Consider the following 17,888-nt stretch of genomic DNA (forward strand, 5'->3'; position numbering starts at 1 on the left):
TTTTGCAATGAGATATGCAGTCGTTTACAGTGGAGTCTTACAATAGTCTCTAGCACACTATAGTCTTTTTAAAAGTTACCTTCAGATGTACTGTTCCATAAGTTGAAAAAACCTTATCGCACGCTACAAATTTCGATTAGATCTTTCACAGGAAAAATAATCTCGTTTGGCTATTTATTAATTGATGTAAAAAATGTAATTAATCGATTTAATGTATACTCGAACAAAGTTATTTTGAGGAACGTGAGAAACAAAGGCAAATTGAGTTTGCAACAGTGTTTGATTAGAACGTAAACTTCAGTTGCAATTTTTCAAGCCAAGAATTTCTAACTATAAATTATGTATAATTTTTCATCTGAGTTAACAATTGACGTTGCTTTAAATAGCTATAAAAAAAGATTATAAAGCAAGGGATTACATAAAATTGTATGTGGATACTGTGACATAATAATGGATGATTATTCAACATCATCCCCCGGAACAAGCGAATTTTACAAAACGCCAATTGCAACGCAATTCTCTCATCGATGCAGGCTATTAGTTTCCGCGATCGATCCGTGTCACACGACACCGCCGTTCATGGTACACCATTCATGTATCCCGCTGTAAAAAGAGAATACGTATCCGTTCGTCCACGAAGAAAAGGCACGACCCTGTCTAGGTACGATGAAACGGTCAGAACCACCACGCCTACACACCCTCTGAACCTCGACTAAGACAAAGACAGTATTATCCAAGGAAGGAAGTTAGACAATAGTCGCAGAAAAGAAAATTGGAAGAAAGAAAACGAAAGAAACATAAGAAAGGCTACATCAAGATGTATGTCAGTACCACGGAAGGATTTAAGGGAAGAAAGGTAGTAATTATAGTGCGATAAAGGGAAAGAGTCTAATCAATCAAGAGAACTAAGAAATTGCAGAGAGGATATTAAGGAGCAGGTAAGAGAATGAAAATGGTCTAAATTCTAAGGAGAAAAAGAGAGATGAACAAGACAGCACTAGTCGACGAATTAATGGTAAGAAACGTGTAAAACAATATTAACATGTAATAAGATCTAGAAGGGCAAAGATAGAAGTTACAGTGTAAAGAAGAGAGAAAGAGGAAGAGCTGAATATAAGAAACGAGCGAAATATGATAGAATGTATCTAAGAAACTATCTCAGTCCGAATACAATGGCTACAGAAAGTACTGTTGCACCATTGTATTTATTATAGCGTTACTAATTAATTAGATCCAAGTATATTAAATTTCCTATTATTCGTAAGTATCCTGACTTCAAAAAATTTAATACTACAGAATGAAACGTATAGAGGTATGATGGAAAAATGTTATACTGAAAGATAAGGCTATGTACCACTGTAAAGAAGAATATCTTAGACAAAAAAAAGAAAAAAAATACAACACTACGTAGAAGAAAAGCAAAAGAACAAAGGAAAGAACAAAAGCAAGCGGCTCGTAAAGATACGTATAATGTAAAGAAGAAACGTAAAGAGATAACACGAGAGAAAGAAAGAGAGTGCGAGTATAGCAGCGCTTGATGGCACACAGGTCGGCAACGAGGGGGTGGTTTCGAGACGTCGCGTTGCGGGGCATCGATTTCGGGCCAGGCCGATGGCATCGGCGGGGTATCGAGGGGCGTCCCGACGTGCTGTTGGAGCGCGTCGCGGCGCTGCTGTATACCCGAAAGTACGAGTCGACCGACAGAGCCGCGCTTCTCTCCGTTCTCGAGCCATCTCCAACTACCACCAACGATACATACACACTCCAACCTCGAAACTGCCTATCCTGTTTCATCTTACCAAGTTGGAGGAAGAAAGAACGAAAGCTGAGGCGCGCGCGCGCGCTCGTGTTTGCCGCCTGCGCGCGAGTCGAACGTGTGGCCGAAGAGAGCGTTGCGGGCCTCGCACGAGCTCGCTACGGACGTAGCCGAACCGCTTAGCAGTCGCGCGACCAGAGACCACCGCGTCGTGGTGCTGCCAGCCTCGAGTGCCTTGCCTGGCTTAGACAGCGACAGACTTGGCCTCTACTACTGGCTGGTACTGACGTTGCCGCACACGACACGACACGCGGCCAGTGTGTCCACACCGGCTCAGTACACTTGGAAGACTCCGCCAGAACAGATCAGGCATTCGTGTTTCTCTTTCGAGTCACGATTTTGAAGTTCGTCGAATTTCTTTCAATAAAAATATACACGTGTATACATAAATATTGCTATAAACGTATGAAACAATTGGTATTTCGGAGGCACACGAGCTAAAAAGGAAGATACTATATATAGAGATATTTAGAATAATCGAACGATAATAGGGAATGAAATGGCAAAGTGAAGCGGTTTTGATCAATTAACAAAGTGAAGACGTTAGACACGAGATAGACACGGGTAGACGTGGCTTGAGTTTCGTATACGAATGCGTGGTGTATCCGGATGCGCCGGTGCACCACCAGCTGCAGCTGCCAGTGCCGCTACTACCGCCACTGCTACCAGCACCGGCGGTGCTGCCTAGCGCTGCCGCCGTCGTCGTCGCCGCTGTCTCGCTGGTGCTGCTGCCGCTGGCAGAGGCTCGCAGAGGTGTCCACCTCGTGGCAGTCGACACTTCCTGCCGGACGGTGGTAGTGTCCAGGCGCGCTGGACACACGACGAGCCGCAGCCGGTCGCTGCTGCCGTTGTTCGAACGTTGTGAGGATTAAGACGTGGAAGAGCCGGCCGTGGAACAGGAGACGAAGGAAGAAAGAGAGAAAGAAAGGAGGGAATTGATAAGGGAAGGAGGTAGAAGTGTGTGACAGAAGGTGATGCGTGACACACACGGTGCTCTGTGAACTACGGCTCTCAACTGTACGAGAAGAACGTTTTTTTTTTTTTGTTAGTGTAACAGAGGAAGAGAGAGGGAGAGAAAAAGAATTCGCGTGGGCAACGAAAAGAAAAGAAAAAAAGGAGAGGAAGGAAAAAAGAGGAAAAAGGGTTTGACTAGCGAGTGCGACGAACCCTTTCGCTACTCCCTTACACGCACGGGGCCGCACACTCGTGCACGTATACCGCGAGAGCCGCGACGTGTCGCCGGTAATATAGCGTGTACGCTTTCGTTTAGAGGGTTTCTTCCCTCCGACGTCGACGCGCGTAGGAGTGCCGGGTCGCACGCGGTGCCTCCTCTTCATCGACGTCGAGTCCCGTCGGGGTGTCTACACCTAACTTCCTTCTCCATTCGTGTTTCCACCGATTCTCCAAGTGAAACCAACGTATACGTACACATATGCGCGAAACAATTACAAAAATGAAAGCACCAGTGATCCATCTCGAACACCTATAAGAATACTAAAACTCAACTTATAATTATATATATGTATATGTATGTATTCTGATTAAAAAAACGTATATAAATAACCTACATCAAAGAAGCATCGAATAACTTGAAAAAACGATTGAAACACAAGTTCATCGATTAGATCCTAAACTGTAAGAACGAAACACACAACGAAGGAGGAGAGGATAAGCTTTCTGTAAAGATTCTGAAGGGAAAGAAGAGGAAGAAGAAGAGAAAGGGATCACGAGTTGGTGGTTGGTGCCGGGTGTGCTGGTGGTGATTCGGCTTGCGCCAGGTCGTGGTGATGCCTCGCGGCCGCGGATCCTTGAGATCGCTGGGTGTCGTAGGTAAGGACACCGCTGGTGGAGTCGCAGTCCCGGTTTCGTACGGCGTCGTTGCGACGAGGACACGCTGACGAGTGCAGCCCCCGGTGGCACGGCAGTGGTCGCTCCTGCAGGCCATGTATTACGGTCCGGTAATCGACCGTACAATCGGCAGCAGCTGCAGTGCCAGCGACCTTCAGCAGCCGCGATCACCACGGCCACGACGACGTAGACGCGTTGCCGCGGCGCCCGGCGTCGCGGACGACGCTGACAACGAGGACGAACTTCAGTATCACGAGCCGGCGTACGTTGTCCTCGATGTGCAATCGAACGAGAAAAATGGTCATCGGATTGGTTGTCACGCCGCTCCGAGGCCTGGCAGAAGACGAACCGGCGGAAACGCGATTAGGATACTGCTACTCGCCACTGCCGCTGCCTTCTTCGCACTCGCCGTCTCTCCTGGTAAGTTTTAAGACTATTTCAATCACTGTCTCTCTGATTCCGTGGAGATTCGATTGTTTGTTCAGATTGATTCTTAGTAAGTCCTGGGAAAATTTGTGGTTCCTTGTTCTGTGATAATTTGCTTCCGAAACATGGAACAGAGAAGAGACCGGATTTGTATTTTGTATAGTTTGTGATTAGACGTTTATATTGTATAATTTAGTATCCGTAATTGGGTGAAGAATTTTTGAAATTTTAGTTACTTGTGTATCTTAAAAGGAATAGTCGTATTGGATTAATTTTGATACAGAGGAATATGAATTTGTATCTCGTTGTTAGAATTTAATGGAGAATTTGAAAAATTCTGGTATTCGAGTATTGCAACGAACGAATATGTAGCGTTAAATATAGCAGACGAAGTAGCTTGCTAGATACGAAATACGGAGTATCTATAACATGACAATATTACCAAATTATGAACAATTCTTAAAAGTAGATTATTGTAAATTAATTAGGATGAAACGTTGAATGCTACACGAATGGGTTAAAGGGTGTGGAGTAGAGTAGAACGCTTGGAGAATCGGTGAGACTATAGTCTCTGCGGAATCAATCGGTGCTCAAGGCCGTTTCTCCCTCTAGGGGGTCGCGAATGTTTTCTGCGAAAGTCTTGCACCGGAGTTGGCACTTACTTTTTACGAAGTATATTTGACATCGATTTGGGTGTAACTTAGACTAGGAAGGTGGATAAGAGCTCGTGAAATTTCAAGAAAGACACTTTCTTCTTCTTGACAATTCTGATAATACCATAATCCATAAGAATGAGACTTGCGGGATAATTTGCAGATGAATAAATTTTGTAAATCTAATAATTTATTATACCATGCGCATACAATAAATGGTAATATCTAGTTTGTAAGATCTTACGAATTATATTTGATAATGTTTCACAAGATTAAACGATTTTATAATCGTATAACTTTATTCATCTTGTCATCATATTTGCTCCTCGACACGAAAGTAAAGAAACTTCAAATATGCTATTTTATATAATTAATCACCGTGTTTATGGAGTTCATTTGAGAAAATTACTTGTTAGAATATAACACTGTGACTAACGAAAATTCAATCAGCAATAAGCATATTAAGATAACAGAAGTTTCTGTCTTTGAAATAAGACTTTTTCAAAGACCGATGAAAGGTATCATTCATTATTACTTTACCACGTTTGACTGTTTATCATCTTAAATATCAATTACTTCGAGACGCTTGAGTTTGTCTCGTCAAAATCAATTACTTTAATCTTCGCGAATAATTTATTTCTATTTCTAAACGACGTAAAGTACCGAAGGTATTATCAATTATCGTTCAGTTAATCTTTATCATTTGAATGCGGATATTTATGCAGATCCATCGCTTTATGAATGTAATGAATGTAAAAAAAGTGCAACTTAATACGATATTACCATTAAATATTTATCGCATCAAATATTTTCGCACCTTCAAATTTCCTCTAAATGCATCAAAATTCTCAGTCTATTTATTACGATGAGACCCATAAGACCGTTTCATTTTTCTTCCTTCTCTCTTACTAACCATCTTCTAATCATCTATCGCCTAATCTATATTTCTCATTTCGAATGAACGTTGACACGGGAACATACCGATTGTTTCAATTCGAAAATTACATTCGTATTTGTTCCGAATACAATGGCTATACAAATACCAAATACACATTTGTATACAGCTTTATTTTCCAATCGGGCTCTTATCATGCGCATCTAATTTTCATAGTATTAAATTCTCGTAGTTATACGAAAGAACTGTCAGGTAATACGAAGAACTTATACTTATACTTGGACTTGATTTAATATTAATATTATATAAATGCTATAATAAATGCAATGGTATAAAAATACTTCTGCTGTTCACTGTATATAATCTACGTGACAAAGTTTTGAAAGTGTCGCGAGACTTGGCGCATTATTGCGGATTATCTAAGGGTAACCTATTAAATCAACGAACTCCTACATACCTTCATAGTTATTGTCAAAAAGCTCGAAACACGCTGACCGGCTGGTCGAAATACGAAAAGTAAACAGCACGGCCTGTCCGCCGGGAAAATAAGAGAAATATTCACAGGCATGTTGGCGCCTGCAACGTCTCCACTCGAGCATGCAGATACGTGTATTATTAAAATGCTGCTGCTCCGTTTCGTGATTCGTTACGCGCCTCCCTCTCTTCTCGTTTTTTCGTTCTTTTTTTATCCGGTTTCTCCTCTTCCCTTTTATTTTTTCGTCTCTCGTTTCATTCATCCGTCGTGGAAAAAATCGGTGAAAAAAATCGGTGGAAATTAAGGAAGATTAATTGAAAGAGCGAAGGGAAGTGGAAAAAGAGGCGCGGATGGGCCAGAAAGCTAGGTGTGCATTCAGCGCTTTTTAGGTCGACTTTTTCTTCGACGAATAGTCAAGTGGCAAGTGGTGACAGTAAGCATGTGACGCATTGCGTCAAAATCCAGTGTCGAGGAAACTGTTGCACGAGACTCGCCCTCTGCACCTTAGTTTTCGCGATTTTCGTCAATCGAATCACTCGACTATCTGCTTATTCAGCGTTCGTCTTAACACAGGGTTGAATTTAAATGTGCAGGAAGCTCGGTCGTTGATTTTAGTCTGGTCTAAGCGAACTTTAACATTAATCTTTCCAACGACGAATTCTTTTTCGACTAGAAGAAATTTCTTTTTATCGACTGTTAATATTTTTATGAATGCAACTGAAGAAATAACATTTCCATAGAGATTTCTTTTAAATTGTTAAATATTATAAGCGGTGTGATCTATTTTGTATATATTATATATTCTTGAATATTCCGTCGATTTTTACATCTTGAAATTTCTCACAAACGTGATAAAAATCTGCACTAACGTGTACTAGTCGCTTTAACTTATGATCCACGTAAGTAACTGCAAACCGTGTTCACAAAAACCACGTTCTAAAGCACTGCACAAGCAACGGAACCGTTTAGATACACACGTTTGGATGCATTGTGCGAGACTGGTGAATGCGACAAAAGACGGTGAAAAAGCGATATTTTCCGTGGAAAACGTGCAGGCCGTTCGACGGCCACCTCCGGCTGTGTTTTCCTCGGCTCCCTCTCATTCTCTCGGTCTTCGTGGCTGACGCGTTCCGGTGGAAACGTGGCGTGTGGCCCGTAGACATCGGCGAGCCGCACCCACGCGCGCTATTTATCTCGTCGTCTGCCGAAGCCAAGTGCCAAGAGTATATTTTTTCGCATACCGTTACCTCTTCGTCGCATCTCTTTGCCCTCCTCTTCATCTCGTTGCCCCGCCATCCATCTTCCTTCTGTTCGTCTATCCGTCTATTTCTATCTTAACGCTACAACTACCGACGATTAAAATGCGAGACTCGTATCGAAGAAATCAAAACGGACGATATCCAAGAAAAAGAAAGAAGAAAGAAATAGCAAGGAGATACATAGTTAAAGGCAAAAGGCAAACTTTTGTTCCATATATTTTGTAAAGAATCGTTCGAAATTTCCAAAGCGTACCCAAATTATCGCGAAAAATCACGAATCGATCATTCTGGTCATTGTTGCTGCCTTCAGCGTTAATCGCCACCGCCCACCTTTCCTCCTCCTCTTCGTCACCTTCTTCTTTCGAGCTGTTGTCGTGTTTTCCACGATCTAGAAGGAAGCAAACGGTCGTGGTGCACGAATCGTATCGAAGGAAACGGTGGTGGTGCCACTTCTTAAATTTAGATATCGTAGAGAGGAACGATCTATCGCTGTCTCTCTCTTCCGCACGATCCTCGTGAAGACGGATATAATAGATATTCTGCGTCGTTTCTCGCGTCGTCCCCCGCCGACACCTGGCTGCGATAAATTTTTGCTCGTTTCTTGGTGATTACCGCCTTAAAGCGAACCGAGCCGAGTCTGCTCGTTGTTGGGAATAGTCGAGGGAGACGTTGGATCACTGACACGGTTGTGGGCTGCAAATTAAAAGCCTTATTGCGGGATACAAGGCGGAGAGGTTGAGAGAAGTTTTACGTAATGCATCATTTTCTGGACGGCGTCTGATCGATAGCCACACTGTGGCGTGCAAAGTTTGCAAAGCTCTGCTGTGGAGAGGGGATACGTCTATATGGAGGAGAAACTAATGTTTCTTGACCGTGTTCTCTTTTCTGTATTTCTATTGGGCGAGCTTGGCCTCAGGGCGGAATTAATGAAACGAGTTTTTAATTCGTTGTGTTTGCTTATAAGGTACTGAATATTAAGGTGGAGATTAAAGATCAGTTAAATATTCGTTTTTAAGACGTTTCTATTGTCTGAGCTTCTTGTAGGGTGGAATTAAAGAGATGAGATATTTACAGGCTTTTTTCTTTTTTCTATTTGTCTATGAGCTACTAAGTATCGATTAAATGTTCGTTTTTAATAATAGAACAGAGTTAGGAATTGCTAACTTTTCGTTTGTTTACAATGCATTAAAAATGTGCAGAAGCTGTGTTTGAGAAAATTATTATACTTTCAAGGAAGATATATCGACAACTGTGATTCTTGCCAATATTCTTGGTTTCATTTAATTCGGTACAGCATCTTCATCGAATACTCTAAGAAAAATTAACGAAAGAGATCTTCGGTATCTAATGTTTATCAATATGGAATAAACAGAAAAAGTTTAAAGAATCTTGCGAATTTATTAGATGTAGCCCAAAGTATAAATAGGTGATTGTTCCTTCAAATCTGTCATAATTCCTATTAGCATTGCGCAATCGAAGAGAGTGTAAGCAGAGTTCCTTCCGTCTCATGAGCTCCCATGAGACAAACGCGACATGGGTAAATGTAGACTTCTAAGAAAAACCCAGAATTTCTATGAGAAGAACATTCGATGCTCGTAATTCTTTCTCACCGAGGGTGAGTCAGAGACTATCACCGCTCCCCTATCTTACGAGACACGAGCCGGTTTCCCGATTTTACTTTATCGTAAATTAGATCCGGTCCCTTTTCAGATCGATACCTTTCCATTCTATGTCCCTATATCTATCACTATAATTAACGCATAATACTTAATTTCGTACTGTGTCAACTTATAACAACATACGTATTAATTTCGTACTCTAGGTATAACGAAAACAAAGATACTTACTATATTTGTAGAGAAGAGTTTCTAATTTGCAGCTTACAACTACGCCAATTACATCTTTGTCCCTATACGTGTCCCTCTAATCAACACGTAATTCTTAATTTCTTACTATGTCAACCTGTAAACGAATAAATATTAATTTTGTAATATAGGTGAAATAAAAACAAAGATATTATGAATTTGCAGAGAAGAATTTCTAATTCGAAGCTTACAACTACGCCAATTACATCTTTGTCCTTATACGTGTCCCTGTAATCAACACGTAATTCTTAATTTCGTACTGTGTCAACTTGTGAGCACATAAATAAATACATAGTCTTCGTATGATAAAGAAAAAGATACATTACTTGCAGGATGAATATGTTGCCAACTGCACAGATTTACACACTTATACTTCACTATATTTCACTATGAATTCCTATGTATTTTATGTAATGATTTTCGAGAAATACGATGTTACGAATTATTAACACGAAATTAGGAAATCGAGATAAAACGATGCAACGAACAGTTGACGATGATTTAATTTCTAGATCGGAGGAACGGAGTCGGCAAAGTTCTCGATTGTCAAGGTCGACTAACTGCATGAATAAACTTGGACGGAATAGATTATTCATCACTTGTTTTTAATCGTTTTTAATTAAGGTATAATAATATACATTTCGTATATTTCTGCGGGATACTCGAATAAAATTGCATATAAAGTTTCAACGTTTCGACGTTCTCAATTTTATCTCTCTCTCTCTCTTTCGAGGTGCTTTACCGCAGTTGTTTTGCATTCATCATCCCGAAAAGTTCAGCGTGGCCTCGTTCTCGGCCAAAATTCGACGTGTTCACGGAAATTCTGTTTTTCCACCGACTGGCTCGATATCATTTCAAAAATGTACGTAAAAGGTGCACACAGTATTTTTACAAATTGTTTACCTGCTGATTTAGTATCTTACGAAATTTTATCAGAAAATTGTTGTCCGATGTGAATTAATCCTGGAATTGCTTTTCGGGCTACCACACAAATTCATATTCAGGTTTGGCGTAATTTTCGCGCACTTTGAATACCCGAAGAACATTGAATAAATTCACTAAAATACCTTCAAACAATTTAAGAACAGCTATGGGATATTTCTATTTGCAATTATTTTGCGATGCTGTAACCAAAATTAGTATTCCACTAGAGTCATGAAAGGTTCTGGGTTAATTAAAAATTGGCTATCTAATAAAAACGAAGCAGATAAAAATCTACTATCCAATAGAAGAAAGAAAAGAAGAAAAACTTATTATTCAATACGAATAAGAGAAGTAAAAAATATTGAAAAATACGTCCTCGATTTATCACCGTCATAAAACTGTGAAACGAACTTGGAACAATTATGACACGTCTTCATAAACGAAATACACGCCATTAGTGTCGTAAATATAACCATAAAACGAGTAAACAAATCCATGTTTTTCGTAAATTATTAGGATGTATATCGTACAAGTAATTGGACCACGATTACTAGCAGTCGTTAAGTATCTGCGACAGTGGACAAATGTTCCTTGTTCTTGAACTTTTCCCGACAAGCTTAAGGGCGGGCTTTGTGAGGCCAGGCGCCAGACACCAGCCAATGGGACCGGTTTATTGTAATGGTTTCGTACATTCACAGTATGATCATTGTACTATTCCGTCTCGCGAGAACAGTAAAATCGGCGAGCGAGCATAATTCAGTCGGCAATAATAGGCGCGATTAGATACGAGCTCCAAGTGTGAATACACCTTAATTTCGCATAGAGGCAACTTTTACACAGAGACGAAATGTTAGGTTGGTACAATGCAATATAGAGAGACGCTTTATCGTAATATTGTTTCTAGTGATGGGATCTGAAATACTTGGAATCGCTTTGAATCTCAATTGTATAGATGGCGAGAAATTCGGAATCACTTGGAACGTGATTCGAGGCTTAAAATTCTTGAAACTCTTGACGAGTGTTGGTAGGTCCCGAGTCTTGAAAATCTCAATAGTTTCGATAGCTTTTGAATGTTTGCTGAGTATTTACGTATCTTACAAACTTCTTGATCGATCTCGTTCAAAAGGTATCATCGACGTAAAATGTCAAAGAAAGTTTAGAACGACCGAGTATCCGTGAAGACATCTCGATCGAGAGAAGACTTTCCAGGACTTTTAAGGATTAAGATAAGATAAAGAATCAAGGCTTATCGAGACTTTCAAGAGTTTTAATACTTTGAATCATGTTGCAAATGCTTCGAATTTTCTACCATATATACAAATTCGAAACGATTCCAAGTCTTTCAGATTCCATCGCTAATTGCTTCACGGCGCATCAAACGTGCCAATGCGCTCGCCCTCTGTCAAAGTTTCAAAGACAAAGGCGCTGTTCAAAATATTCTTCGCTACGATTATTTCCACTATCTCGGAAAATCTGGCGTATAGTTCTAGGTAAATGAATGCCAAAGAATGGTAATAAAGGAACATGTGTGCATATAAACTTAGAGAGTAGAACGTTTGCTAGATCGTCGAGTTGAGAATTGTTTCGTTTGATGATAAAAATCTTGGCTAGGTATCGCGAATTTTTGCTTGTAAAATGGAACAGCGTGATAGTGGTATTGAATATCAAGATAGTGGTGAAATACTGTTTCGCTTTGAACGTTTCCGGGGTTGCTGTGCTTCCTCATCCTCTTTCGACCCCATCGTACTCACACAATCTCGTATCAGAAGCAACGAAGCACGCACGCTTCCCACGCCAGGATTTCATAATCGCGGTGTTCCTTTCAGCTCCTCATAATGGTATTTTCTCATTTCTTTTTGCGTTTAACTTAACTTCCCTATGTGTTTTATTTATACATTAATAAAAATATAATAATACATTAATGTTTGTAAATATAGACTTCTCTATTTATAAAATCAGTTTGATTTGTTAAATAGATATAATCAATTTATGTAGCGAATATTATATGAAAAATCGAAGATCAGGAGTAAGGAATTTTCTGGCAAAAATGGCCAAATGAGTAGATTGTTTAAAGGTTTTAATTTTTAATTTTTAATATTAGCTGCGTTTAAATTAAAAGCAAACCTCGCTTTTCTATGTTCACAAAACTAATGAAAATTTCGTAATACGAAAATACGCTATGAATCTATAGGAATTTGTTTCTTTGAAAAGTGGAAAACTTGTGAAAATTGAAAGAGAATTAAGAGAGGACAAAAGGAATCGTAAAAGTGGATTCGCTAATAAAATTTTTTCATTCGTTACGTTTGATACGAAGGTGAATTAATATCAGCGAACGTGAGGGTTTCACGTGTTTCAGTTACTGCGGATGAGCGAATTTTTGTTGTATAATCAAGCTGATCTGGACGGCACGCGTTTCTCGTTCAGTTACTGTGTCAGCAGGCGTCACTTCAAATTACGTCAGGTCGGCTGGAGCTTAACTTTCAGCGATTTGTCAGCACTGCCAGAAATGTTCTACATGATTAAAATAGCTTTTCCATTGATGATTGAAATATCAGTGTAACGTCTTTCGAAGAAAAATATTCGAAATGTCGCGATTCTGCCTTCTCTCGTTGAAGATAATTTTAATTAATTTGCCACTTTATCGATTTTATTTTATTAACGTCAGTATAACGTGGGAACATAATTTTTGTTGAAAATAATTGAGAGTATATTTGTATTTTGCTACAAGAAATAATCTTGAAACATAATCAGAGATCTATTAACATATTACATAATTATAGTACGAGAAAAATAATTAACGACTGATCGAAAGTATAATTTCATTTTATTAGCATTAGCATGCTCTTTAAAAGAATAATTTTCTATTAACTTCGAATATATTGAGCACAAAAATTGATTGAACGTAAAGAATGAAAGTTTTTCTTTGAAACTATCTTAAAAATGAAAATATCTGTGCTTTGGGATCTTTGTGGGTGGAGTAAAAGCGTATAACTTTTGCGGTACAAGAAGGGGCTACCACTTTCTCTAAAAGAGGCATTATCGTACCTGTCATCGCGGTTTTCACTCTATTCGAAAGGGATACGATTCTTCTTCCATTGTCGCGCCGCTCAGGTCTCCTCTGAACTGGTTTCAAAATAATAAGGGGCAACCCTTTTCGCTTATACAAAAGACAGTGACCCAAATTCACCAGCCGAATCGTAGGTTTACGTGGCCTCGAAATGGAAACGCTGCGTGCATCGTTGGCGGGACCTCGAGTTCAGCTCATATTCTAAGAATTCTTCATCGACTCCGGAATTTTTTCTTAATTTACTAACTTCTTAAAGGAATAATCGACAATGTCTAAAAGTAGATTTTTTAATCTCTCGTAAATTTCCAAATTACGGCTTGATATTTCGAACATACAATTTCCTCGTTGCAAAATTAATTTAAAATAAATCTAAAATAAATTTCCCATTGGTGCATAAATATCCTGCTCTACTCATCACCAGATTGCTCTAAAAATCATAACCAATATTTCACATTGGATGTTCTGTCTATGTACATTGACATTTTCTATCAGTGTTCAAAATCTTCCAAATCATCTTATTCCAAAACTTTCCATCCATACCGTACAATGATGACACTAAATAATTCGAAGCAACGATTCACCCCCATGAAAATTCACCATCTCTCCATAAACCGGTCACTCCCCATAAAAACAATCTACTTGAAAAATCGATGACCATTACACTCTCGAATCGTCGAGAATTTCAGCATAGATGCGGTTCGCTGTATCATCAGAATAAACGGGGGTGCGTAGAGCGGTCAGCACATGGTCGAAGCACCAGCCGTGACAGCAGCTGTCATATACCGGTCGTGCCACCGCCATAAACGCTCTCACACACCATACGAAACCCACGATCGCCTTTTCCTCTCGCAAAACGCTTCTCGTTGTTCGCAGGTGTTGGCCTCCTTGCATATCCGCCCCCTTTGATATGCGCTGCCTTTCTTCCCACCCTATATCGCCTGTGCTGCTCTTTAATTAAAGGTTATTAATTAACGACAATGTGGATACACCTTAATATTGGGTTGGCAACTAAGTGATTGCGGATTTTGTCATTAGGTGGTATTGACAAAATCCGCAATCACTTAGTTGCCAATCCAATAGTTCATACGTCCAACGACGCTTGCTGGTGCTGATTACAAGTTCATTCACTTTTCAACAATTTTGTTTTTTAGTCATTTTATCATAAATTTGTTACTTCATTCGCGTCGTATGTGCTGCAGGTACTTCTTTTATTTTTGCATTAATAAACAAAAGCAAACGAATAAACACGAATATCCTGACACTGGTGGAACTTTTGAATCTTTTGCTATTGGAAAATGGGACAGATTCTAGTAGCGATGTGAAAGAATGTTACTTTTGAGAAAAATATGTTGTAAGACTGAAGAGTATAGACAATGCAAAAGTTCTGACGACGTACAAGTGTTAAATATAACAGCGTTGTCAAGATCAGTTTAATTTTACAATTCCACTTTCTGCACCTGCACCATCATCCTGAATCGAATATTATAATTGGTATGACTTTGTTAGAATCTTGAGAAAATTTCAAGTTACCAAATATATACATCCTTTGATTTTTTATGAAATTCAACAAATATTGATCAAACGAAAGAACAAGAACGAAGAACCGCTGTAGGAGGACGTTACGTAATCCACGTGATTTCATTTGCATAGACGAAAAGATGTTGCACATATCGAAACCTTGGTGTCCCATATTATCACCCTTTTCCCTCTTAAATAAACCAACTGTGTTTGTTATAGTTTACAAACAAAATGTAACGAACGAGTGATCACATACGTATTTACGTATGGTAATGTACGCGTAGGTTCAAGGCCGTCGCGCGTGAATCACTGGCTAATTGGGAGCGAGAGATACGATGGCCCCTGGGTCGATAAACGCGCTGCGACAATTGGGGTGGAAGATTATTCTTTGGGGGCAACACCGCGGGTAATTAAATGGAAGCGCGTACATGATCCCGGAGATTTATGGTGCCACCGGTGAAAAGTTAGGGGAGGGTTTTTTTTCGAATAGCGTGCGCTGGTTGCTTTGGAAGGGTATGAAAGGGGGATAAAGGTGACGTTGCAATGAAGGTGGATGTTTGCGCACAGCCTGCGTGTTTGAGTTGGATTAGAGATGGAAAGATTTGTTGTTTGGACAGAGGGTTAGTGGATTTTGGGAGTATTCATGGGGGCGGGTAAATATTGCCAAGTTATAAATTACTGTTTGTCTCCGGAGATAGAGTTTTGGGTGGAAAAAATCCAAAGGGATGTTGGAAATTTATGAAAAATTTTTTGGCAACCTACGAGGGTCTTCGGCTTAGTTTCTTACAGTTTCAATATTCTGTGTGGGTCGTTGATATGGAAAAAGTGGAATTGTGTAAGTAAGTTCGCTCATCCTATAGGCTTTTCAATTCGAACCTAAAAAATTCTGGATTCTTTGATACATGTACAGTGATCTTGCTAAAGTCACCATAGAAAGTTGCCTTTTTCTTTCTTATTTTTAACAATAACCTCGTTCTAACTACATATACGCAAGTTTAAATCGGATCTGGGCAAAGAATTCGTAAGTCTTTTCCAATTCCTAGGTCTCGTGCTACTTTTATTGTAAATAGCAAAATCTCCCCTGCACAAGTTTTTCCAAATTTCAAAACACGGAGCTGCAATAACTTTCCAAACTCTCAACTCTAAACTAAATCACAGCAATTTTTCCAAAGCAACGCTTAAAAATCCATCTCTCATGATCAGTCGAAGCAAAACGATCCTCTAGAACGAATTCTCACAAATGTCACAGATTCCAACGTTGCAACCGAGAAGAAGCAAACCAAGTGCTCCTTCTACAATCCTTGTACTCTTCAAAATCTTCCTCTCCACTGAAACGATTCTCTAGCGTCAATTTTCACAAATATCACAATCACAAACGACCCGATATTCAAAGCAAAACGAAGAGAAGCTACAAGCAACCCTTTGTAAATGGATCAGCAGTTCGAGATGAACGTATTTCCATGAATTTCGAGGATTACTAGGTTAGCCACGCGATCGCGTCGTAGCTAAAGTTGCGGCTGATGGTGGTGATGTTTCCGGAGGAGGCGGTGGTGGCGGTGAAGGGCGGTTCTCGGTGGCCGTTCCGGGAGGGTTGCATAATACACAGCGAGCATCGAGCTACCAGGGCGTTGACTTTGCGAGGCATTACGTTTCTTACGCTATGCTTCCTCCCCCATTGCTAATATCGCGCCCGTTGCTCGTCTCTTCGCTTAAACCCTCGGGATTACTCAAGGAACTCGTCCGACCGTGCATCTCGTTCCTCTTCCCCGATTATCGCGTGGTACGATTGAAGTACCACTCCTTTCTCGTGCTCGTACACTATCGTTCATAAGTAGACTACCGACTTTTATACATTCGCAGAAAATTTGCAAATGTAGAATTGCACAAAATGCAGGTAATATTATTTTTCTGTGGTCCATGCCATCTGGTTTTCGATAGCTTCTGATTAGATCTTCATTTACAATATCTTCTCTTATCTTACGTACAAATCTTGTCGTAAAACCTACCTTACTACCCTTATGATCTCATCAGATTAGAATTCAAACCAAAAGTAAATTTGACATAAACTGTAATTTGAATTCAATTTAACTTGGATATATCAAATGTGAACGTGTACATATCTGAAGTCTATTCTTTCTGCTGCATCACAATCTAATATATTTTCATTGCAACATGAAAAACATATAAAATATCCAAAGTATGATGGTTTCTATAATACTTGCTACGTAAAATAATTTTCCACCGAGATTCTGCTTTTTTAATTTTATTCTCGACGATATGAATTTGTCGGGAAAAATAATATTCGTAGTCTATTCACAGGTATCTGTACGCTTTAGTTGATCTACAGAAATAACGTTAATTTTAGGAAAGTGTACAAATTAATAGCAAAATAGTAATTAGGACCAGTCTATGAATCGAAGGTATCTATTGAAAATATAACCATAACGAATTTCTTTAGTCGCGTCCGTGAAGATATAAATTTGCATAAAAATCCGCAGTCATCGAGGTCGATCATAAAGAATAACGTTGTTGTAGTTCGATTCGTATATCCGGATTTTTCTAATTAAAATCCATCTTGTCAAAGATAAGAAAGTGTTCCGGATACTTTTGAGCGGTAGTGTACGCGCTAGAATGGAAAATTGCTCACAGAGAAAACCTAGAAATTCAAGGGAAATTGCGAGGAACGTGAGATGGTCGGGGGTAGTTCGTGCGTCTGAATTTGCGGCCTCTTGGGTTATTGTTATTTATCGAGGGATGCTGGAGAAATTAATGGAAGCAATATTGTCTGCTTTTGGTAAATTGAAGCTTTTCGTGACTTGAGGGTGTTCAGGGAGTCGAGAGACTGGAAACGTGGTTTCTTTGGGTCTATTTCTCGTGCGTTTGATCCTTTCATGGTAAAAAGTGGACGTTGCTTTCTGTTTATTCCCTTCTTTTTTCTGATAGTATTTTCTATACGAGAAATTGTTGGATAATTTTAATAAAACGTGCGTAGATATTTTAGAGTTATTGTTCTAATTTGGACAAATTATTCGCGCTTCTTTTTCGGCTATTAGATACTATATTGCGATATTAATATATTTATACTGCAAAGAATGGGTTTGTATAATTTTAATCATGAATAATCTTAATCCAATCGCACATT

General features: G+C 39.5%; 1 protein-coding gene across 4 annotated transcripts in view; it reads left to right on the forward strand.

Annotated features, from left to right (window-relative positions):
* The first annotated feature begins 341 nt into the window (after positions 1–341).
* LOC138187603 (protein kinase C-binding protein NELL1) overlaps positions 342–17,888 on the forward strand; it is an 83,090-nt gene continuing 65,543 nt past the window's right edge. For 2 of the 4 annotated variants that reach the window (XM_069128551.1, XM_069128552.1), the window contains exon 1: positions 342–4,084. In XM_069128551.1, coding sequence (XP_068984652.1) covers positions 3,760–4,084 — 325 coding nt within the window. In that variant the 5' untranslated portion in view covers positions 342–3,759. The remainder of the gene's footprint in view (positions 4,085–17,888) is intronic. The other 2 variants (XM_069128554.1, XM_069128555.1) reach the window with 1 other exon arrangement.

Source organism: Bombus flavifrons, chromosome 15, assembly GCF_040668555.2.
Source record: "Bombus flavifrons isolate JBK064 chromosome 15, iyBomFlav1_principal, whole genome shotgun sequence".
NCBI classification, from domain to species: Eukaryota; Metazoa; Arthropoda; class Insecta; order Hymenoptera; family Apidae; genus Bombus; species Bombus flavifrons.